This window comes from Epinephelus moara, chromosome 14, assembly GCF_006386435.1.
Source record: "Epinephelus moara isolate mb chromosome 14, YSFRI_EMoa_1.0, whole genome shotgun sequence".
In the NCBI taxonomy this organism is placed as follows: domain Eukaryota; kingdom Metazoa; phylum Chordata; class Actinopteri; order Perciformes; family Serranidae; genus Epinephelus; species Epinephelus moara.
The window spans coordinates 3,587,087-3,611,339 of record NC_065519.1 but is presented as its reverse complement, the minus strand read 5'-3'; the positions used below and the strand labels follow the sequence as shown (position 1 = coordinate 3,611,339).

General features: G+C 42.4%; 1 protein-coding gene across 1 annotated transcript; it reads right to left on the bottom strand.

Annotated features, from left to right (window-relative positions):
• Positions 1–17,924: 17,924 nt before the first annotated feature.
• On the bottom strand, positions 17,925–18,911 carry LOC126401126 (serine/threonine-protein kinase D1-like). Its single transcript, XM_050062229.1, has one exon. The coding sequence runs from the start codon at positions 18,372–18,374 to the stop codon at positions 17,925–17,927; it is 450 nt and encodes a 149-aa protein (XP_049918186.1). The 5' UTR covers positions 18,375–18,911.
• Positions 18,912–24,253: the final 5,342 nt, after the last annotated feature.

Sequence of the window (24,253 nt, the reverse complement as noted above, 5' to 3'; positions counted from 1 at the left end):
AAAAGCGTGCGCCAAAAAATATTCTGATTTATAAAACCATACAGATGCCCTACAGTGTGCAATTTCCTTTTATAAATCCCAAATCAACTTTGAATTGTCTGCACGTGGACGCGCCTCATATCCCGCCCTCTGCATGCCCACATTCAACTATAAATGGTCATAAAGGTCCTTATGAACGCTGATGCAAAAACATGAGCTGCTGATCTGATCTGGGCAGCCGAGTGTCGCTGAAGTGATTATATGTTTATAGCTTTTAGACTGATTGATTCACACCTCGCCAAAATGATTTTAGTGTGTTGTGGTGATCTTGGCCTTCATAATGACCAGGACTCAAAAATGAAGACATGGAGTTTAATAATTGTGCGAGAGCTGTCACTGACTTTATTTCCAGACTTTACTAACTTACACAATCTATATGTGCAGGTGAAGATGTATGTAAGTCAACCGGAGAAGGAAAAGTGTGTGGCAGCCACAATGCTGTCTCCAGTGCGCACAGTCATGTTCACTGCAGTGATTTTACACACTAAAACTATCTGAAAACTGTACTTTTCACTTTTCATGTGTGTGTTCAGTACAGAGCTGGAGTCTGGGCATGGTTAGCCTAGCTTAGCATCAAGATGCAGGGGTAAACAGCTCTGTCCAAAGTTCATTAATACACTGACCATCATTTTCTATCTCGTTTGTTTATCTGAACACAAACAGAAATGTAAAAATATAAAGCTTTGACAGCTGAGACGAAGATGCTGATGAAGAAAAGAAAAGACGAAGCAAACGAGGAGGATATTACGAAACACCAGGATCAGGAGGAGGTGGAGAAAGAAATCCAGAGGACAATGACATGGAGGATGAGGAGGGTGATGAAGACGATGAAGGAGAGAAAAGGACAGAGCAAGTCGAAGATGATGAAGAGGAGGAGACTCTTCACTTTTCATGTTCTCACTCATCAGGCCTTCACCTCTCTGTGTCTCTCAATAACGTCCTCAACAATACACTTCATAGATACATGTTTGTGTGTGTGTGTGTGTGTGTGTGTGTGTGTGTGTGTGTGTGTGTGCGGTGTCACCATGGCAGCAGTGCTAGTCTTGTTGTCATGGCAGCAAGAACTCAAGGCTGATTCCTCTCCTCCTTCTCCTCCGTCTCTGCTTATTATTCAATTCAGTTCAATACTTTCTGTACTGAATGTACTATGGCATATATTAAGCTCTGTGCAAGGCATTGTGGGTACTGGAGTCTCAGAGCAGAAGCTCAGCTGGCTGTTTTCTTTCTTAGATCTGAACGTGTCAACTTGTTGCTCAGCAGATGTCATAAATCATAAAATAATGATGTTTCTGATCAGAGTGTGAACTTAGTGATGTGTCGATAACTCATATCTGAATTGATGATGTCACTTCCTGTCTTGCCTCTGTTCCAGTAGCTTCTAGAAGTCAATACAAGCTGTCATCAAAGGTTTCTTTGACTGGCGTTTTTGAAAAAGGCTAACATGTTTCTATACACTAAGACGAATGAAAACAGCTGGTAAAACTTTTTGATTTCAGTGTTAATTTTTTTGACGAAAACTACAATGAAAATTTTTCATTAACGACCTTTTTTCCACGACAAAAACAAGACGATAACGAGCTAAAAATAGATCTTGATGATAAAATCTAAGACGATCCTGTTGATCATTTATTTCAGTTCGCATTTCGGGAATTGGTGAGCAATGTTTGGGTTAATGGGTTCAATTTTACTGCTTGTCTTTCTGTTACTGTGATACTACCTCTGTATTACTGCAATAGAATGTGTTTACAAAACAAACAAAAAACAAAGACGAAATCTATGTTTAATTCTATTGACGAGGTGAGACGTGGCAAAAATGTTAGTGGTGGACTCTCGGACTTTGAAAGCCAAGAATGGCCGTGCTTGTTATTATCTTCTAGGCTGTGAACTCCAGTAAATAGTCTGCACCATCCAGCAGACACAGTCAGAGCGAAGCAGCTGTGTGTGTCTGACTGTGGATGGTGGAGCTGCTGAATGGATTTGTGGAGTGTGTTAGTTGCAGCGGTGGCTGTTAGCAGCTAGCTCCGCTCGTTCGCTGCTAAACGGCAGCGGATCAAGCGGCCGCCAGACTTCACAGCTTCACCCCGCAGGACTCCACTCAGTCCGGACTGTCTCAGGAAGGTTTGTGGGTTGATGGTGTTTGACAGGCAGGTAGGAGGCTCAGTTATCTGTGAGTGTAGCTGTGCTGTAAGTAAACAGTCTGAACTCAGATCAGTTTTCTCTGACAGAGATGAAAGTTTAGTTTGAATCACCAACTCTGTGAGAGGACACCAGTTTAAACCTCCAGACTAACATGTTGCACATGAAGAAACAAGTTATGTTTCTGCTCCTTAACAGTCACATGGATAAGTCAGAGTTTACATGTTGTTAATTAGTGATCTTTACAGGTGTTGGGAGGTTTGATGTTAAATTTTGTTTTTCCCTGCTGTTACAAAAGGACTTCATTTTCCTTTAAGAGTTAAAGTATGTTTGACGATGAGTGAATTTAAGAGGAGGCTGTGAGATGAGTGTGAGTTGTTTACTGCAGCCTACAGTGCTGTAAACAAGAGATCAATACTGACACACACTGTTGACCTACTAACAGAGCTCAGATACAGTCCAGCTCTCTGATCAGTCCACTTCCACACCAGGGGCCTCATTTATAAAACTCAAACACAAATAAGGACATGTACGTACGCCAAAAAATATTCTGATTTATAAAACCATGTGTACGCCTGCCAGTACGCAATTTCCTTTTATAAATCCCAAATCAACTTGGCATTGTCAACACGTGGACCAGCCTCATATCACACCCTCTACACACATTCAACCACATGTGGTCAATGCAAAGCACCTCAATAATGCTGATGCACAGACATGAGCCAGCTAATCAGTGTTTATTTATGGTAAATCACATCAACGACCGAGAGGAAAACCGAGAAAAGAATATTCCTGATGCAGAAATCGAGGTGCTTGTGGGTGAGCTGGAGGTTAGAAAGCACACTGCCTATTGTTAGCTGGGCAGTGGGGTCACACACAAAAGAAAAGGCAGCGAGTGGGAACATGTTGCTGCTCTGCAGTGAGTTCATCAAACAGGACACTACCTGACTTTAAAAAAAGAGTCGGATCTAAAGGTGAATGCTACAAAGAAAATCCACCCTGACGTCTTTTATAATTTAGGCTACACTTGTTCTATTATGTGCAGGAGGAGATGTGCAGGTGAGAAGCAGTGTCTCCAGTGCGCTTATAATTATTTTATACACTTTTCGTCCAAATACATGCACTTTTTCAGAGCGCTTGCGAGACGCAGTGTTGCGTAACTCAAGTGAGATTTGACCGAAATTTAAATAATGGCGAAACGGAATTAATCAGTAATGTAGTGAAAATAATTCGTTGAGATGTATATGATGGCTGCACAGACCAATGCTGGGTTCAGACAACACAACATTTTGTCAATTCCAGCAGTCACTGTCAGATTAGGCGATTGTGAAGTCATAAATCTTGCCGTGACAGACTGCACGTTGGTCCACACCAGTCATCCCTTGTTTTCTGTCACGATGTGCATTTTGTCATCAGGTTATTCTTGTCCTATTTTTATTATTATAACTATTATTTCAGTCACTGTGTCTGTTCATGTCTCAGCTGAAATGTTGTTGTAGTAAAATAAAAAGTGTCACCAGATGGGCGGAGCTACATTTGAAGTACCGCATGCAAACATGCAAGTCACTGAATCCTCCAGCGCAAGTTCCTGCAAATGTTTCACAATAAAAGCCTTTTTAGAGGATGAAGGGATTCTCCCAGTCAAAATTATAAGATGCTTTTAATTTTAAACGGATACAGGAAGTGTTTGAAATGAAGATGTGATGAATTCAATTTAACAGGACGAACAGGAGCGGATTAAAAAGTAAAAACAGATAAATCCAGAGGGAATAATAAATGACGGTATGTTTCTAATGTCGTGTGTTTGACATGCAGCTGGTAGCCTCTGCAGCTGTGCTGAGTAAAGGGGTTGATAAAGTGCCTCTGCAGTTTCCTTTTTACTCTGTGTGCTAACGTCCCTACAGGAAATATCTGAAAGGCTGGGCTGTTGTTGTCACACAGTTTGCACAGTAGCAGATCGCTCTGTGTTCCTATTGGTCAAAGTGACAGCTGTGACGAAGTCGTGAACGACAACAAGAAAATAAACATGCTAGACTTTCTGTCGGGACATCGTGAGGCGTCCCAGACATGGTGTCGGTTGTTATAGACACACTACACCAGATGAAACGATGAATTATCGCATATGACACGATCCGTCATTCACGATCCGAACCGACAATGCGAGTACGACAGTATGATGCTGTGTTGGGCTATAATCACGCTGATATCGTAAAAGTCACAGTACTTGAGTGAATTACTTCATCGTGAGCTCTGCTGTTCAACCATTTCTTATTTTTTAATGTTTTTATTTTTGCTGAACAACACTTTTGATTCTATTGAAGTCAGGTCAGTTTTATTTATGTAACACAAGATCACAAATTTGCCTCAAGATTGATCACTGGCATCTTTGGCCTGTTTTTGGGCATCAGTGATGCTGTAAAGAAAATTATGATGAACAGGTCTCCATACTGACCTTTAAGTCCAGGATGTGCAGAGTGAAATGAAATGTTTAGTTGGGGATTGTCTGAACTCCTCTGTGAGCTGTGTGGACAGATTCAGTATCAAAGAGAATAAAAGCCCACTAACAGGCCTTTTTCACAGCGGGTAAAATCACAGGTGTAATCAATAACATTAACGACACAGCATTTAAATGAGCCAGTTCCAGGTCCCTGCTGTTGTTGTGAATGCTGGCTGACTGTCGCGGCTCACTGGGACACTTGTTGGAGCCGAGCCATCGTTAATGTTATTAGCTCCACCTGTGCTTCTCCTGCCTGCTGTGAGGAAAAAAAGGGTCTGCTGAAGCCAGTGCAGCTGTAGGTTTAATGTGTGAAACACTCATTATGTTTACAGCATCAGTGACTGACTGTGAGCGCACAGAAACGCTCGCTAACAGCAGCTGAAATCTTCGTCTCCAAACCAAACTCTTCACCTCGTTTCAACTTGAGTGTGGTTAAGACACAAAAAGAGACAGAATGGTTTGACTGCTGCATGAAGATCACCCAAGCAGGAGTTACAGCAGAGATGATGATGATGATGATGATGATGGTGGTCCTCGCTTAGATCATCTAATGGGACTGAGAAGGGGCTATCACCATGACGACAGGANAGAATGGTTTGACTGCTGCATGAAGATCACCCAAGCAGGAGTTACAGCAGAGATGATGATGATGATGATGATGGTGGTCCTCGCTTAGATCATCTAATGGGGCTGAGAAGGGGCTATCACCATGACGACAGGACATGCTGCATGATGCCAGCTATAAAGGTGTGTGTGTGTGTGTGTGATTATTTAGTGACATCAGCAGTGACAGCAGCAGACACAGTTTGATCTGTGTGTGCGTAAACAAATCAAAATGTTTTTGTGTTTATATGAGACAAAGATCTGCACTCTGCGTTTCAAAATGTTTTTGTGTTTATATGAGACAAAGATCTGCACTCTGCGTTCGTACTCTAATAAAGTGCTGTAACTAAATACAATATCAATGTATTTCTGTATTTCCACTTTATGCTAATTTATACCTCTGCTGCACTACATTTATCTGCAGCTGCAGTTACTGATTACATTTCAGATTAAGATTACTTAAAGATTAATTCAATGTTTCATGTGATTTTCGACCCGTTCCCCTTATAATAAGCTTGTTGGTGCTCCTTATCATGTTTCCATCAAAAGTGTTTCTGCAAAACGACTGTGTTACATTTACAATTTACATACGTATCTTATCTACGCTTCTAAAGTGACGTAGTATATGAGCTGATTCTGTCGTCAGGAGGAGGGGATGGTGGATGACGTGACACCTACGCCAGCAAAGCGGCAGACCACTGTTTAAGACCAGCAAACAACAAAACTGGCTGTGTTTAAGTGACCAGTTGCTGTGTTTCCAGCTTTATAGGCAGCAAAGGTGGGTACTTTGAAGTGACCTGTTTTTCTACCAGGGATCGTGCCACAAAAAGCTGCTGTTTCCTACTAAGACAATCCTGCATTTCTGCCAGGATAGAACCACGTAAAGCAGTTGTTTTTAACTAAACCATCCCTTTACCGCAACATTGCCACAAAGAGTGTTTGTTTTTTGCCAAGACATCCCTGCATTTCCTGCCTGGATAGAACCATGAAAATTGGTTGTTTTTTACCATGACATATCTACAAAAAGCTGCTGTTTCTTACTAAGACATTCCTGCATTTCCTGCCGGCAAAGTCCTATGACAAGCACGTTTTTAACCAAGCCATTGCTGCTTTTCCAGCCCGGGATTGTGCCATGAAAAGCAGTTGTTTTTTGACCACAACACTGCCACGACAAGTCTTTGTTTTTTACCAAGACATCCTTGCATTTCCCTCCCCAGATAGAACCATGAAAAAGCAGTTGTTTCTTCCCAGTACAATCCAGCTTTTCCAGCCAGGACAGTGCTACGAAATGCAGTTGTTTTTTATGAGGTCATCGCCACAAAAGCTTTGCTAGCGTTGCTAAAACATAAAGTTTAAAAGTATCTGCTACTTAATAATGTGCAAATGTCACGTATCTGTGGTTAGCAGAAATACAAGACCAACATTTATTCTGGCAAATGGCGGGAAACTATCCAAAATTTCGTCCAAAAAAGCAAAGATTTTTCACATCAGAACTTAAATTCTTCTTCTTCTCTCTCTGGTGACCCAGTGGAGGGGCCCGACCACTAGGTTGGGAAATAAACTTTAAAGTACTTTTATTTTGATAAAACTTTACTAAGTAAACTTTCAGATACAGAACCTCTGATTTTAATCAAGTATTTTAACACTGTTGTATTGGTACTTTTACTTAAGTAAATGATCTGAGCTCTTCCTTCTCTGACACTATCTGCCCAGTGTAACGTTAGCATTTTAGATAGAAGAGTAAAAGACGTAAATCTGAAAATATCTCTCCTGACACTGAATCAAAATGATGTGTAATGATGTTCTAAATTCTTTAACGTAGACTTTAAATGACATTTTACAAAAATAACATAATGTACCTCAAATTACAAAAGGCTAAATGACGGTCAGCGAGGTAATCATATATTTCCACTTCATAAATACTGCTAACAAACAAATATTTCTCTGTGTGTGCATACATCAATATAACAGTGTAGCTGCTACATTTATAAAAGATCAGCGTTAAGTCTCATGTTGCTTTGCCCTCACAAGTGGCAGTTATGATAATACAGTTTTAATTACACCCAAACTAAAAACATGTTGGTCTGTCTCTCTGTAATGTCTGACTTCCTGTGTGTATGCTCACTGGTTTCTACTGAACATATAGTTGATTTTGTATCACTGGTGAGCCTGATGGAGCTGTATGGCACAGAGGAAGAAGATATAATCAGGATGTAGATACACACACTATATTTGTCTGTAGATACATGCAGTGTTGGTTTGAGTCTGAACACGTCGACAAAAATAAAGATATCAACAGATTTTAAGGAGAGAAGGTAAAGACAAGACACGGAGACGGAACGAGAGAAACTGAGATGAATAAAGAGACATGAATGGATAAAAAAGTGAGGAGATGAAAGAGAGAGAACAATGACACACACACATCTGTTCTGCTTCATTCAGTGTGTGTGTGTGTGTGTGTGTGTGTGTGTGTCATAATGGCCCTTAGAAGGACACTTCACAGCCGCAATCATCATCAGTTGCCAGGCAACAAGAAGAAACTGCTACCGACAGAAACACAGCACACACAGCTTTATTATTACTGTTAGAGAGTGGCAGAGGGCTGTGTGTGTGTGTGTGTGTGTGTGTGTGTGTGTGTGTGTGTGTGTGTGTGTGTGTGTGTGAACACAGATGCCAGTGACGGTGTTTGGGTCATTACTGGGAACAAAAGTCCATCTTTACCTCGACAGAGCTGCAGCCCAGCCATCTGATATCTTCTCTCTCAGAGGTTCATTTCATCAGTGTCACACCTGATTTTGATTTTCAGCTCAGTCTGTTCAGTTTTAGCGAACGAGAACTAAAGATATTTTAATCTGGTATGTCCGAGGCAAGGCCGTAGCCATGGAGTCAACACTGTCTGAACACATACAGATATTTTCAAACACAGATCGTTCACTTCCTCTGTTTAAAAAAAATTGTGTCCACACGACCATCGTTTGACAAACATCTCCATACACACTGCAACACAAAAAATACTGCAAATGTTGGCCTGTATTTTCTGTCTTCAGCCGTCTGCCCTTATAACAAAGGTAGTAAAGTGCACAGACACTAACACTACCTGCGGATCTCGTCACCATTGATTCCTCTTCCATAAAAGAACCGAGTTATTATTTGACGTTATTTATTTGTGAATAAATCAGCAGAGTAGACGTGTTCAATTCAATATCAATTTTGGAGAAAAAACTGGTCGGTCAACAGACAGAGCACATGTCATATGTAAACTATGACATTACGAGATAAAACACAACGTTACCTGCCTGGACGGCGTCTCACTCCGCTAACTTCTTGCTTTAGCAACATTAGCTGCTCCGTTTCATGATTTCACGATGTTCGACCGAAAAAACATTCAAACAGGCTGATATTCAACCGAGCTGTTCTGTCGGGAGATGCAGCGACTTAAACCAAAGGTGACTAAGAAAAATAATAACATTACATGTAATATGGTAAGCATGAGTAGAGGAAAACTCTGCTAGCCGCTAGGCTAATTTATGCAATGAAAACATGCTTAAACTCATAATGAGTGAGCAGCAAAAAACAGTTGTTTAGTCTCTGAACCTTGACAGTTATCACTGACACCTTTTTTCTTTTATGGCCAAAAGCAAAACAGAAAAGTTGTGGCAGCGTCTTCTGTAACAGACTGTGTTAAATGGGCAGATGATATCATCTCATCTCGATCAAGCCCTGAATGGCACCGAATCAAGATCGTATCGTGGCAGATTTTGTGATATCAGCAATATCGTATTGTTGTCCAAAAATCTTGTCCAAGAACACATAATTGAAACCACAAAATATCTCCATACTGCTCGTCCGTAGTGATCCAAGTGTCCTGTTTACGTTTTTCCAAACAACTTTTTATGCCGGGGCTTCAGGACACTTGGATCACTACGGACGAGCAGTATGGAGATATTTTGTGTTCTTGGACGTTTGAATCTGTGGCGCCGTCAGCCTCCATTAGGTGGAGTTGTGTTGCTACCTCCTCTCCCCTTGGATCTCTGCAAGTGTTGTGAGGACTCTAAAACTTCACCTGAGCCTCCCTCGGCATATGGGTGAGTAGATAATGGCTGAATTTTCATTTTTGGGTGCACTATCCCTTTAATATATTTTATAATTACTGCCTTGATCTGAGGGCATTGTTACACCTGAAAGTCTGAACCAAGGTTCATGCTTTTGTATTTACTTGAACTGCTGGATGTGGAAATAAGAAAACTGTTTGCTAACACGTTTGACATATCAACTTAAAAGTTACGGACATGTTAATGTTAAGTTCACTACTTGTTTCTGCTGAAAAGAAGCAGCCAAATCCAGAGTTTCTAATATCTGGAGAAAAACAGCCAGTGTCTGACGAGACAGTTGTGTTTTAATGTGTTAAAGCTCTGTACAGCCTGATAACAAACAAAGTTAACCATCACCTTTATTGGACAGATCAGCCAATGAGCAAGCAGCTAAAGAAACCAGATGTTTAGTCTCAGCTGTGATTGGACCTCAGATCTGTCAGTCAAACATTTAGAGGACCAGAAACTTTGATCTTTTGTTGAAGAAACAGTTTGAGTTTTTGAAAACCTTTCGAAGCATTTATAAAAAGGCATTTCACACACACGCACACACACACACACACACACACACACACACACACACACACACACACACACACACACACACACACACACACCTCTTGTTAATCAGTTCATTTTGTGCCATTTGAAGTGTTAAGTGTCGCATGTTGTGAGCGATGTCACACAGGTGTGGTGTGTGAACAGGTGTCGCGGTGACCTGCTGTACTTTACATTCCTCCGTAGAATATATAACAACCTGCTAACAAACACTTAATCAGCAACCCGTGTGTGTGTGTGTGTGTGTGTGTGTGTGTGTGTGTGTGTGTGTGTGTGTGTGTGTGTGTGTGTGTGTGTGTGTGTGTGTGTGTGTGCATTTGTCTTTGTGTCTGTCGCACAGTGTCAAGCCGTTAGCATCCTGGCTCTCAGGTTTCAGGTGTGTGTGTGAGTGTGTGTGTGTGTGTGTTCAGGTGTAAAAGTCTCACTGTGGGGAAATGAGGTGATTTTCACCTGAAATGAGACGATTAGTGAATCTGAGCAGAGATAATGGACACGTCACACCGTGTGTGTGCGTGTGTGTGTGTGTGAGAGAGAGTGTGTGTCTGTGAGGAAATGTCCACACTAATGTGCAAAAATGTTCCTATTTTAATCTCCATTTGTGGCTCACATTCACACTAAGCAGATGTTTTTCCACCATTTTCTAATTTGCTCTCCAGAGCGAGTTAGTCTGAAAATGCTGCTTTAATGTTGCATTTCAACATGAGACCAATGGGGTGGTCTACATGAAGGGCTGAAGGGAACTGAAAATTCCTCAGGTTCTGGATACACATGAAGTACCACCCCTTGGACACACTGGACACGTTGCCCTGCAGCTCGTCAACAAACAACCATGCAATGTTATTACTATTTTCACTTAAAAAACTTTACTTTCCCCATTTCTGCATTAGCTTAAAATCATGTGTGGACAGCCACAGATTAAACTTGATCTCCAGAGCTATGGCTCGCTAGGTGACATTTTGCGGCCATTCGTCCTTATAATGACAGAACAGGACACATGAGACAGAGCAACAGCAACAAAGTTCTCTCTATAGGTCAAAGGTGAGGAGGGGAGTCGAGCTGCCATAGGAGCAGAGAAAAAGAGCTGCTACGGGAGCTGGTATGTACGAGCAGAGAGGCGTGAAGTGCCGCGGGGGCACCCTAACCCTGACAGCCACCCGCAATAGCCGTAACTAATGCTAGCACGCCTTAAGCAAAAGAGGTTGAATCCTCTATAGACGATGAAACTGTAAAGGGATAGTGCACCCAAAAATGAAAATTCAGCCATTATCTACTCACCCATATGCCGAGGGAGGCTCAGGTGAAGTTTTAGAGTCCTCACATCACTTGGGCAGATCCAAAGGGAGAGTGGGTAGCAACACAACTCTACTTATTGGAGGCTGACGGCGCCCCAGATCCAAAGGGAGAGTGGGTAGCAACACAACTCTACTTATTGGAGGCTGACGGCGCCCCAGATTCAAACGTCCAAAAACACATAATTGAAACCACAAAATATCTCCATACTGCTCGTCTGTAGTGATCCAAGTGTCCTGAAGCCCCGACATAAAAAGTTGTTTGGAAAAACATCATTTGAACTCTGACTGCCTCTCTGTGCACCGCGCTCACGTGTGTGCGCTTGCGCAAGACCGTGAGACATGGGCACCGCGTTCATGTGTGTTCATGTGCTTTCGCTGGTCTCGCGTGCACATGTGAGCGCTGTGCACAGAGAGGAGTTGTGTTGCTACCTCCTCTCCCCTTGGATCTCCACAAGTGTTGGGAGGACACCTCACCTGAGCCTCCCTCGGCATATGGGTGAGTAGATAATGGCTGAATTTTCATTTTTGGGTGCACTATCCCTTTAAGACAGGTATTTTTTATCATCATTTCAGGTACTTAATTAGCTAGCTGGATAATTTGTTGTTGGAGATAACTGGGCTTTTTTTTCATTATGTTGACGTTAGCTTAGCATTTTTACTAGCGTTAGCAAACACATACTGAGAGAGACAAAGACCAAAGATGGGCACAATTGGGTCCCAGTGCTGTGTTTGATGCCTAAAAGCAGCTAACATTAGCATGCCTTCAGCCAGAAGCAAAGAAGTTGCACCCTCCACAAACAACAAAACTTAACACAAGGCACGTTTGACATCTTCGGCCAAAAGATGAGGGAGTAAGTACCAAAAAAAAGTAGCACTGGTTACTGTCATATCAGTTCAAATGTGAAAAGTACCCAACTCTACAATCACAATCCTATCCAAAACCCAATATCATCCTGATCCCATCCAAATTCCTTCCCTTTCTGTCTGTTCTCTCTTGTACTTCATCAGCATCCTTAGGTAATTAATTAACTAGCTATTTAACTTGCTGTTGGAATTAACTAGGTCTTTTTTCACTGTCTTCATTGATGTTGGCTTAGTGTTAGCCAACACTAACTGAGAGAAAGAGAAGAACCAAGGAAAGGTACGGTTGGGTCCTGATACCATGTTTGATGCCTAAAAGCCTCCCATGGTACCTGCAGCTAATGTTAGCACACCTGTAGCCAGCAGCAAATACGTTGCACCCTCCATAGACAATGAAACTTTATGTTAGGCATATTTGACATCTTTGGCCACAAGTTACAGGTATAATCGCATCCCTATCCAAAACCCAATCTCATCCAGATTCTCTTTCTGTTCGTTCCCTATTGTGATCGCGATTCTGTCCCAATACCATTTCAATCTCATCCAATTCCCTTCTCCACTTCTCCCAGATTCAGTCAGGATACCATCAGAATACCATTAGGTTCCTGCTTCCTTTATTCCTGATCCTGTTCTAACCTTTCCCCCATTCGGTTCAAATCCCGTCACAGTCTCATCCAGATTCTATGAGGATACCATCCTGATCTTAATCCTGCAGTACCACAAGTTTAGTACATTTACTTTTTCATTTACTTCCAACGGAAGCTTTATGCAAACAGAAAAAGTAGAATAAAATGATTACGAAACAGGTAAATTAATAAATAAATGAATATAATCTCTCCTATAATCTCTCGATTTTGGGACAGATTCAGTGTTGACAGAAAAATCAGATTCGTAACATCATTATTTGTGTAAATGAGAGCAAAACACACTCACATTCACAAACTCATTGCTCTGCTTGTGTATGTGAGAACGTGGACATCTATCACATTCATAAGGACACTGACACTGTCTGTGTGTGTCTGCGCAGTTTAATTGTGAACGCTTGGCAACAGCTTCAGTTCATAAAGCAAAAGCCAGAAAAACAGAGAAACCCCTGCAGAGCGAGCGAACAAAGGCAGAATTCATCCTGTTTCCAACGAGAAGTGACTGAGCCTCCGAGTGAGTCACCACTCTGACTAACACTGGAGCAGATCGCTGATTTCCAGGCTCACATACTGTACACTTTACACATGGAGGGAAACACTGCTAAACACACTGCAAGCCATCAGAGAAATGTGGTGTGTTCATGTGTTTCTGGAGGCTTTGCGAATAAATCTCAAGTCTCCCGTTGATTACACTCTCGCCATCGAAGAGGAATGCTGTCTGTTACATCCTCAATCCACAGATCTAACAGTGTTTTAGAGGAAGTTCGTCTCACCACACACCTTGAACTTATAGTAGACAGAAGGACTTAACTGCAGTAGATAGCTAAGATGTTGGTTTTTAATATCACCACCTCAATGCCAGACGGATGTGCTATGACTGTCTCAAGCCAGTTGTGCATTGAGAACATGGTCAAACCATCTACTACACTCTACACGCTACTGACAATCAGCACAGAGGACAATGTTGGCATTGTGCGTGTCTGCAAACCACGAATAGGCCTACCCTTCGCTGTAGCCTGACATGCCCTCCCCAGGAATGTAACTACATGTCACGGTGACGCAGGCCCATGCATAGACTTCCTGTTTATTTCTGTAAGCTGGAACCATTTCCCTCAGGTGCAACAATGCTTTTATTCCTTTTTTTCACAGATAAGAAACAATAAACTGTGAAGACAATAAAGCCTCCACAAAAATAGCATTAGCCTAGTCGCTAGGCTAATTTATGCAATGGGAAACGTCATAGGCTTATGCTAATAATGTTAGCATGTTGTGTACATGGGAAACGCAGCCCGTTCTCATTCTGACGCCATCTTTCATGGGGGTATGATACTCCACCAAGCAGCATCAGTTTCTTACACAGCCAGACAGATCCTTTTGTGGTGTTGTGATACGCTGTCGGAAGGTGTCGGTTCATAACACCTGTCGCAGCAGTATGAGGACACTATCGGCAGACTAGTCCGTGTGTATTCGTCAGGACGGCTAAGTCATCATATACTGCTGCTTCGGGGTCAGACACCTAAAGCCATAAGCCACCTTTTGCAGGGGTATGATTCGCCACAGGCAGCATCAGCTTCTTAAGACGTCGGACAGAACCTTTTTACAGTGTTATGATTAGGGCTGGCCCAAAAAATTTGAAGCTTCGAAGCTTCGTTCGATGGCACGGGATTCGATTGTGAAAAAAAAAAAATTGAAGCTTCAGCGCTTTTTTTTTCTCCGTTTTTTGGGGGGAGGCCATAAACGCAACACTAACCCCCACCAGTCCGATACTGACAACGAGTGCACTCAGAGCTGGCAGACATGTCCAAGAGGTCATCAGATGTGTGGTTGCATTTCAAAATATGCCTTGACAACCCCCAGAAAGCAGAGTGCCAGATTTGCCAAAAGCAACTGGCATATCACAACTCAACAACAAATTTGGGAAATCACTTGAAAAAGGTAAGTAGTAACTAGCAGGCCTAATATGCATTTTCCAGTTCCACCGGTCCGCTCTGAGTCTGGTGTCAGAGACACTTCTGATGCTCTGAGTTGCGCATCTGTTTGATTGTGCTGCAGTGTGCGCCGAGGGTTTTAATTTAGTGTTCAATCAAAAGTTAAACACTACTTATCACCGACCATTAGTGTTTTTCATTTGTGAATATTTTAGTTGCTGCAGTATGAGGACACTATTCTTCGTCTATTATTCGTCTAAGTCGTCAAATACCGCTGCTTTGTCAGTGATTTCGGTGTCAGACACCAGCAGCGAACGCCACCTTTTGCCCACTGGACAACGTCAGTTGTAGCACTGCTTGACAGCGTCAGGTTGAAACACTGTCCGTAATGACATAATGTGAGGAGCTGGAACGTCTGAGTATGGTCTGTGGGAGGGGTGGTGGATGGGTCCGTTAAACCTCGGACTTTCACCCAGGAGTCCGGTGTTCACTTCCTGAATAAATGCACAGCCAAACCATGATGTTTTTTTTCTAAACCTAACCACGCCATCTTGGTTTTTTTGGAGCAGGAAGTGACCATATTTGGGTGAGAGGCTGGAGCTATGGAGGAGTGAGAGGGGGCTCTGACGAAGAAGGCGAGGACACTATCAGCTGTCCAGCCCGTTCTTATTCCGAAGTATAAGCTGCTTTGTCACCTTTTGTGGCAGTGTGATACTCCGCTGGGCGGTGTCAGTTTGTGACATGGCTGGATGGCACCTGTCAGGGTGGTATGACACACTGCTAGATAACTAGATAGTAGATGCTGCTACATAGTAACAATGTTATATAAGAAGCTGGAAAGTCCCTACAGGGCTGGCAGGAGGGGTGGTGGACGGGTCCAACAAGCCCCACACTTTCACCCGGGAGGCCAGTGTTCACTTCCTGTATGAATGTAGAGCCAAACCATGATGTTTTTTTCTAAACCTAATCATGTGCTTTTGTTGATGTCTTTGCATTGCTAGCCCTCTCCTGGAACCTCGACAGCAGATGCAAGAGGACACCTAGTGTGTAATACGCAGACGTGAAAGTCCACTGACAAAGCGGCAATATGTGACGACTTGGGACGAGAACGTGTTGGAAAACGTGTCCACCAAAAGACCAAAAGACAACTGTCTTTTCAGTGAACCTTGTGAGTTATAATGGAGCTGAACCTTTTGTAACTATACCTTTGTTGAATATTGCTGTTGGTCCTGACTTCATACGAGTAGAGCAAGAGTCTGCTAGCTGCTAGGCTAATTTTTTGTAATGTAGAGTGTCATAGGCTTATTGCTAATACCATTAGCATGTTGTGTATGTGAGAAAACGTGTCCATGAGGATCCCAGGTCAAACTAAGTGAGGACAGATTCCTTCAGCGGACTGCTGCTACATGTGAGGCGGAGGAGAACACGCTAACAGCTAGCATCCAATGGCTACCTTACTTTAGCCTGGCTCACTAGGCTGACGTTATTCATACCGCAAGAGGCGTTCAGACACATATGCAGCATTATCCAGAAAAAACAAACAGCTCCTTAATATCTGAAAACATTCGAATAAGGACGAACAATACTTCCCTCTGCCTCGTCTGTTGTTTTCCATGCAATTATGTAGTAAAGCAGAGAAATAACCAGACAAATAAAACAAAACAAACAATAGAAAACCCACACACTGCATGTCTCCTCTCCAACCTGCAGTCAAACATCACACTGTCGCCAGCAGCACATTCGAAGGCACAACAAGGTGACTCCGTGTTGTCGTCTCATTGTGTTGAAACAAAATATGTCACTTTTTTTAAATCATTATTGGTCTAATCTGCCGAATCTTCACAAACATTCAGTTTGTTTCTGACACGATTGTGTGGAAACAGCCCAAAGAATTCAAGTTAACTTTCTGTCCGACATTTTTCTTTTCACAACACCAGAAACGGCCTCAGACACCATGCTGAATAAATGTCTGGTCAATAAAGCGTGATGTAGTGGAGGGGAGTTGGGTCACATGAGGGTCCAGCAGGTCACAAAGGGTTAATGTTGTGTCATTGACTGAGTGTTTCTATAGACGGCATCGCCTGTGGCACCGCACGTCATCCATACATGTTATTGAATATTCCTACACGCGCACACACATGTACATACATGTACTGTCCCTGCATGTGGGAAAATGTCAGCTACACGACAGGTTTCAGTGACCAAGTCTGAAAAGATGCCTGTTTGGGGTCGACTCAAAGCTCTTTGAGGTTGTTTTGAGTCTCTCTGCAGTCGTTTGTGTCTGTTTTTAAACATTTTGCATCTCTTTGAGATCATTTTGTGTCATTTTGTGTCTCTTTGTGGTCGTTTGTATCCCGATGAGGCCACATTGCATCTCTTTGCAGTCTTGGGTCTCTTTGAAGTCATTTTGCTTTTGAGTCTACTTGTGGTCATTTTGTGTCCTTGCAGTCATTTTGTGTCTCTTTGCATTTTGCATTTCTCTTCTATCATTTTGCATCGCTTCTCGTTTGTTTTGAATCTCTGACATCGTTTTATGTCTCTTTGTGGTCATTTGCGTCATTTTGAGTCTCTTTGTGGTAGTTTTGCATCTCTTCATTGTCATTTTGTGTCTCTTTGCTGTTGTTTTGCTCGTCTTTGGGATTGTTTTGCATCTCTAAGCTTATTCTGTATCTCTTTTAGGTAATTTTGCATCTTGTTGAGGTCATTTCACATCTCTTTGCTGTCATACTGCGTCATTTTTTGTCTCTTTGCAGTTGGTATGTGTCATTTTGCACCTCTTTGAGGTCACTTTGAGTCTATTTGCAATTTTGAGTTTATTTGCAGTCATTTTTTGGTATCTCTGTGATCATTTTGCGTCTCTTCACATTTATCTCGTGACACTTTGTGGTCATTTTGCGTGTCTCTGCTGTCGCTTTGTGTCTGCAGTTTAAAGAAGGTTTTTAATAGACTGTGAGTTTACGCTGGAAAACTGACAAAATAAAGTTTATTCAAACCAGTCAGGTTCATACAACAAATCCTTAAGTGATGTATTAAATCAAATGACCACACAAACAAAGTGGGGCCTGTGCGTCCTGCAGATGGGACTGTGTTGAGGCCCCAGGGGCCCCTGAGTACAATAATTGTAAGTTGCTAACTGTATTTTATTTTACTTTTATTTTTTCTTCATTTGATCTGGGCACATACTGTGCATCAGTACTGACTCTGTGTTCTTTGTTTTTATTTTTTTATGTATAATTTTGCAGGTTTGACATTAAAGCTTAAAAAAATTGATTTATTTAAAGTTGGAATTTGCCTTTAGTTTTACTGTAAAATATAAATACACATATTGATTCGGCCTTTGATGTATCAATATTTAAAACAAAACGCTTGCAGCACTTTAACTTTTTAAACTTAAACTTTTGGCACACCATTAAAACTTGTGCAGGAGTTACAAAGTGCCTGATGAGGACTGGGTCCACTCTCTCAGTTACCTTCTGGTCCACGATGGAGCACGCCACCTCCCGGACCTGACTGAGGCTGAGCTCTGCGGCGTCCAGCAGCACCGGCTCCCGGCTCAGACCGATCTGGATGTGGAAGGAGATCACATCGCCACCTCCTCCCCCTCCACCACCACCACCACCACCTCCTCCTCCTCCTCCTCCTCCCCCGGTGCCGGTGTTGGTGTTGTTTGTCCCCCCTGAGAACGGGAGCGGGCTGGGCGCACGGATCAGCGGAGGCGCACTCATATGAGCCTTTTCCCCGGTGGTCTCCAACGCTGCCAGGAAACAATTAGGACTCCCGACGTTGATTAAATGACCGCACGGGTGAGTGAATGGGGAGATGAACGGGTCCAGGTGGAGCAGCCAGAGGAGGGAGCTGAAGCTGGAGAGGCGCTCGGACGCACGGAACTCCTGGAAGCGTCAGAAAAGCGCAAAAACAAAGAGTTTCCGACAGAAACGACGACTGATTAACTACAAGAGAAGTGAGAGGGAAAGCGCAGAAGAGCCGTGAGAAGACAAACAGGGACAGGACGTGGATACAGAGGGAATAAGGAGAGCCATAATGACTACATGACTGGACCACAGAACAGCGTGGAAACCGGTGATGCGGGTGACAGAGCCATGGACGTCAACAGTGGCTGGAGAGGAGGAGGAGGGAGGGGAGGAGGGGAGAGGAGAGAGAAGAGGAGAGGAGAGAGGGAAGCCTCCTGGACTGATGGATGATGGATGCATGACGGGAGAAATGTGCAGAGAGAGTTTATTTACAGTCTTTAATTTGGGAAAGTGAGTTTCACTTCATCATGTACAGCCTGATGTTTAAAGATGAAGAGTTTTTTCACTTGTTGGATAATCTGTCCAATAAACTGATGATTTTCAAAAAGGAAACTTGTTATTAATTCATTCTTTTGGTATTTCATGGTTAAATTAAAAGGTTGTGACTTTAAAAACTAACAATCCCAAGACGGGATCAGAGCTTTAAACAGGATTTCAGAAGGGAAACTTTTTCTGGTTTGAACTTTTCACATTTTATTTCAAGGTTTGCTGTGATATTTTCTGCAGGTTTTATTTAAATGCAGCGCTTCTTTTAAGAACATATGTTCGTTCTGAATAAAGACTCAAAACTTGTTTCTATTTCCTCCAATAATTAGTGCCAGATTGCAAAGTTCTTTCATGGAAACTCTTTGGGACATTTCAGCCTCGTGAGAATAATCCTTATCTTTTTATTTCCTCACATGAATCCTGAATCTTTATTTTATTTTGCTGACCTAAAAATGGTCTTAAAATAGTGGATTTAGCCCCAAAATGACCTCACAAAGCTTCTGTCCCTGTCCTCAGTGTCGGCAAAGACCCTGATCTGGACAGAACTGGACAGATAAACCCCTAAATTAAAAAAAGAAAGAGAAAGTAAGTTGGGACAAGTTTGAGGATGAAGGGATGATAATGAGAATTTAAATCATGGTCAGAAGAAGAGGTGTGTTCACTGATGGATGATGTTTTGTAAACTCCTGACAGTTCTGTAACACAGCGCCACCAGGAGGTTGTTTCTAGCCTGGTTTAATTCAGACAGGTCTGGTGTTGTGTTCACTCATCGCTCTATTCTTCTGTTAAAGAAACAACGAGCCAATTACAGCTTAGGATGCTCTCACACCTGCCCGTCCCAAGTTCATTTGCCCCCTCAGTGTGGTTCTTTTGGGCAGGTGTGAACACAGCAATCTCACTCAGGTGTGCACCAAAACCAAGACGGTCTCGGTCCGCTTCGTTTGTGGTGAGAACGTGGATGAATTTTTATACAACTCACCTGTTTACATGTCATTAAAGCTTAAAGTTAAACATAATCAAGGGCGGGGTGTTTTGAGTGACAGGTCTGTCCAACCTGTTCTTATCCCAGCTCGTCACATATTGACACATGGTCAGTAATAGGGCACTCAGACAGCGTCAAACAACGTCAAAATACGTCCACTAAAAGTGCATTTTTTTCGCACAGATAGGCTCGGATTGTTAGTATAATTATCCGACAACAGTGAACAGTGAATGTAGAGTCTGTAGACAAAACCCGGAGATCTTGTCTCTGGAAGAAGAGTGGAAGAGCCCTGGTTTCCGGTTGTAGGCTGTTTGTAGTCCGTGTGATATTGACCAATCACGTTTGAGCCGGCTGCAGTTGTTGCCAGGTTAAACGCTCCGTGCGGTGAACTAACGAGGTGGAACATAACTGGCGTCACTGCAAACTCTGAATCCATCGCAATGGTTCAGCATATTTACTTAAATATAAACGGAAACGGAAATCAAACCGGAATGCCAAAAAATTGAGGGTCTGCCCCCATCGGCTGTATCGCCGTCTGCCGGAAGTCAGATGCCGAATACAGCCGATGGGTTCCGAGAATGCTGCTGGAGTGACCTTACAAACGCGAGGAGTTACTTTGTTTGGAGTCACTCTCTGAGTGAGTGTTTTGACTTGCTACAACAAACGTCCGAATTTTTACCCAATTTTGACCAACTGGATCTGGATGAGCCATTTGAATTTGATGACCGCCCGTATTTATTTGAACACGGACGTACACGGACGCAGAGCTCACTGAAACTGAAGAGCGGACGAGGAGAGAGAGGGAGCAGCAACAGGCAGAGGAACATGTCTGAATCCAGCTAAAGGTAAACACAGACGTTCATTTCTCCTTTCCGTTATGTTGTCAGATAATTATACTAACAATCCGAGCCTATCTGTGTGGAAAAAAATGCACTTTTAGTGGACGTATTTTGACGTTGTTTGACGCTGTCTGAGTGCCCTATTATTTAATATAGCTCACGGGCTGCAGGCAGGTCAGCCCTAGCTTCATACTGGAGAAATGTCACATATTGAACATCCTATCACTCATTTAGACAAAAGTAGATCGGAAAATAGGGCCCAGGTTGAAAAAAACATTAGTTCCCCTTTAACATTTATTTTCTTGTGCAACAAAAGCATGTGGTTAGGTTTAGAAAAATCATGGTTTGGCTAGTCATTCATGTGGGAGCGAACACAGGTGAAAGTCCAATGTTTGTTGGACCCATCCACCTCCCCTCCTGCGCACCCATAAGGACTCTCCAGCTCCTTGTATTATGTCGTTACTGCCAACGTTTCAAACTGATGCCGTTCAGCAGCGTATCATAAAGCTGTGACAGGTGCCGTTGGGCTGCATTATTAACTGATGCCACCTGTCCACATATCATACGGTCACAACAGGTCCCTAACCCTAACCCACTACAAACTGGCCAAAGCGTCCATATTTGACGCCTTCGTAATAAAAATGGACTGGTCTGCTGCACCCTCTCACCCAGGTATGGTCACCTCTGGCTCCAAAATACCAAGATGGCGACAGTTGTAAATTTCAAAATGGGATGCAACAAACCAATGTGTGACGTCACTGTAGCTATGTCCATCACTTATACACTGTATGCTTCCACATTAGATCATATCATATAGGTATGTCTCCACAAGTATTAAGTGAGGAAAATAAATCCATTTCCAGTTCCTTATGACGATGAAATATTTTACACCATGTCACATTAACGTTAAATAATTCAGTTAGTTTAAGACTAACACACACACTCCTCTCTCGAGCGTCCAGCATACTTCACTGGAGAAAAAGCTTTTTTGTGCTGCATGTCGATCACAAAGCTGTGGATATAAAGACGACGAAATGCAAACATTACAGTGCTTTTTATCCAGAAGAATGCCGCTCCCCAGGCAGGTCCTATGATGGTGTCGTTGACGTATGGCAGCAATGGGCTGACACAGTCAGTGTAGCGTCTACATGTGGGTCCATGGTGTGAACAGCGTGGGAATCGGAAAAGTGTGGATGATGATGTTTGCAGCTGTATGTTGACTGATCCATTAGTCACTGCTGGTCAGGATGAATCTGCAAAGGACAAGTCAGAGTATAAAGAACAAATTGTTCCAGCTCATATTTAATAACTCTGTCTATCTATCTATCTATCTATCTATGTATCTGTCTATCTATCTATCTATCTATCTATCTATCTATCTATCTGTCTATCCATCTATCTATTGCAGAGAGGGAAGTGTGTTGGTTGCTAGGAGACACAATCACACACACACATATAGATATATACACAAAGACACACTCCTGCCAGCCCTCCCACGCTTCAACCTTGCCTCCATTTACTTCCATTTATTACCAAGGATGGTGCCAGAAGTGTGGCGCGTGTGTGTGTGTGTGTGTGTGTGTGTGTGTGTGTGTGTATGTGAACAGTGTGTACCTGTCAGGTCAGCAGGTCAGTGTTTGGATGACAAACAAACAGAACAAACAGGTGCTAATATTGTCATAATAACTAAATATTGTTATGAAGATGAACTTGTTATTAAGTCAGTGAGTGTGTCATGTGATAACACTTCATTAACACGAACACTCACATACAGTGAACATCTTATTTTAACTTTAACCTAAAGAGGGAGAACACAGTCGTATGGATCAGTTTGTTATAATGGCTTTAACACTAGATTATTCAGTGTAATGTGGCACAGTGCATGTATGTTTTTAAACACTTACAGACTCTGCACGGTGAAGTTATATATCTTATTCTTAATATTTTAAGTACTAGTGTTAACATTGTGGCATCATGCACATTTGTATTTCTATTTTATTGTATTTTATTACGTTACATTTATATACCCTACACCTAAATTCGTACAAATCCCAAGTAATCATCAGTCGGTAATTCGTGCATAACCCACGTATTTTGGAAGGTGTGATCCAGTGCGCTGCAGCTCGTCAACAGACGACCACGTAAGGTTATTGCTACTTTTACTGAAAGATCTGAACTTCCTCCACCTCTGCGTTAGCTTAAAATCACGTTTGGACAGCCACTAATTAAAGTTGATTTCTCACATGAAGAACTGATCTCCAGAGCTGTGACTCGCCAGGAAGTATCTTTTTGGACATTGTCTCTATAATGACGGGACCGGGGGTCGTTTAGCTCGGGATATTTCTCGACCTCAACAATGAGTCTCCTCTCATACATTCTTGGTCACACACGAGACACAGCAACAGCTACAGAGTTCTCTTTATACATCAATGGTGAGGAGAGGAGTCGAGCTGCTATAGGAGCAGAGAAAAAGAGCTGCTACGGGAGCTGGAATATATAGACAGAGAGAAAGTGGGTAAAAATGCATTTAATTCTGGGAGTGGTGAGGCTGGAAATAGGACAGTGGCGTGAAGTGCTGCGGGACGCAAGTATAGCCGCCAGTGTGAGGTAGTACATTGAAAATAATAGAGGCGTATGTTTTTAAGTGCAGCGTTCGTGGCTGGTGTGTTTTGACCTTTCCCCCCTTAACTTTCCCAAGAAAAGCATGTTTTTTGAACTTTAAGCGAATTTGAGTCATTTCAGCTTACGTCCTCACCAGTTTCCTGTTGCTAAACCCAACCTCTGTAACTTTGCGTTAAATAATGAAACTTCGCATTAAGGGCGTAACATCATTTGTAACACTGTTTTTTGCAGAAACGTACAATATCAACATTTTATTCTGGTGACTGGACTGAAATAGATTTTTATACTTTTGTTTCTTACACTTTATGTGTATATAAATAGCAAACAATATTTTTTCCACATTTTCAAGTGTAGGTCCTGGCAGCTGTAAGTTGACACATTAAAAGTGTTTTGCAGGTTGAAAAACACGACACGCACTGCACTGACTTTTTTTGTTAATTGAATGCCACTAGCTTGTTGCGTCTTTTTATTGTTGCCAGGCAACCACCCCATTGCCTCCTTACCCTAACCTTACCGAGTAATCAATTGACCTATGGCTAAGTCCCGCCCTCAAACGCAATGAGCCAATCACAGTGCGTAAAGCCATTCCCATACACTGGGACATTCTCTGCCTGGACGTCCATTGAAATGCATTACAGAAAGTCAGTTTTGTTCGGTTTTCTGAGCTTTTTCGGACATTTGAAGTTTAAAAATGGTCAAACGGTGTGCATGGGGTACATGCAACTCTGACACAAGGTATCCTGAGAGGCTGGGCGACCAGGTGTATTTTTTACACTTTAAACCACATCTCAACCGAGAAAAGTGTCTCCTTTGGATAAAGTTGTGTGGTAACGTTAGACCACAACATCAACTCAACGTGAATA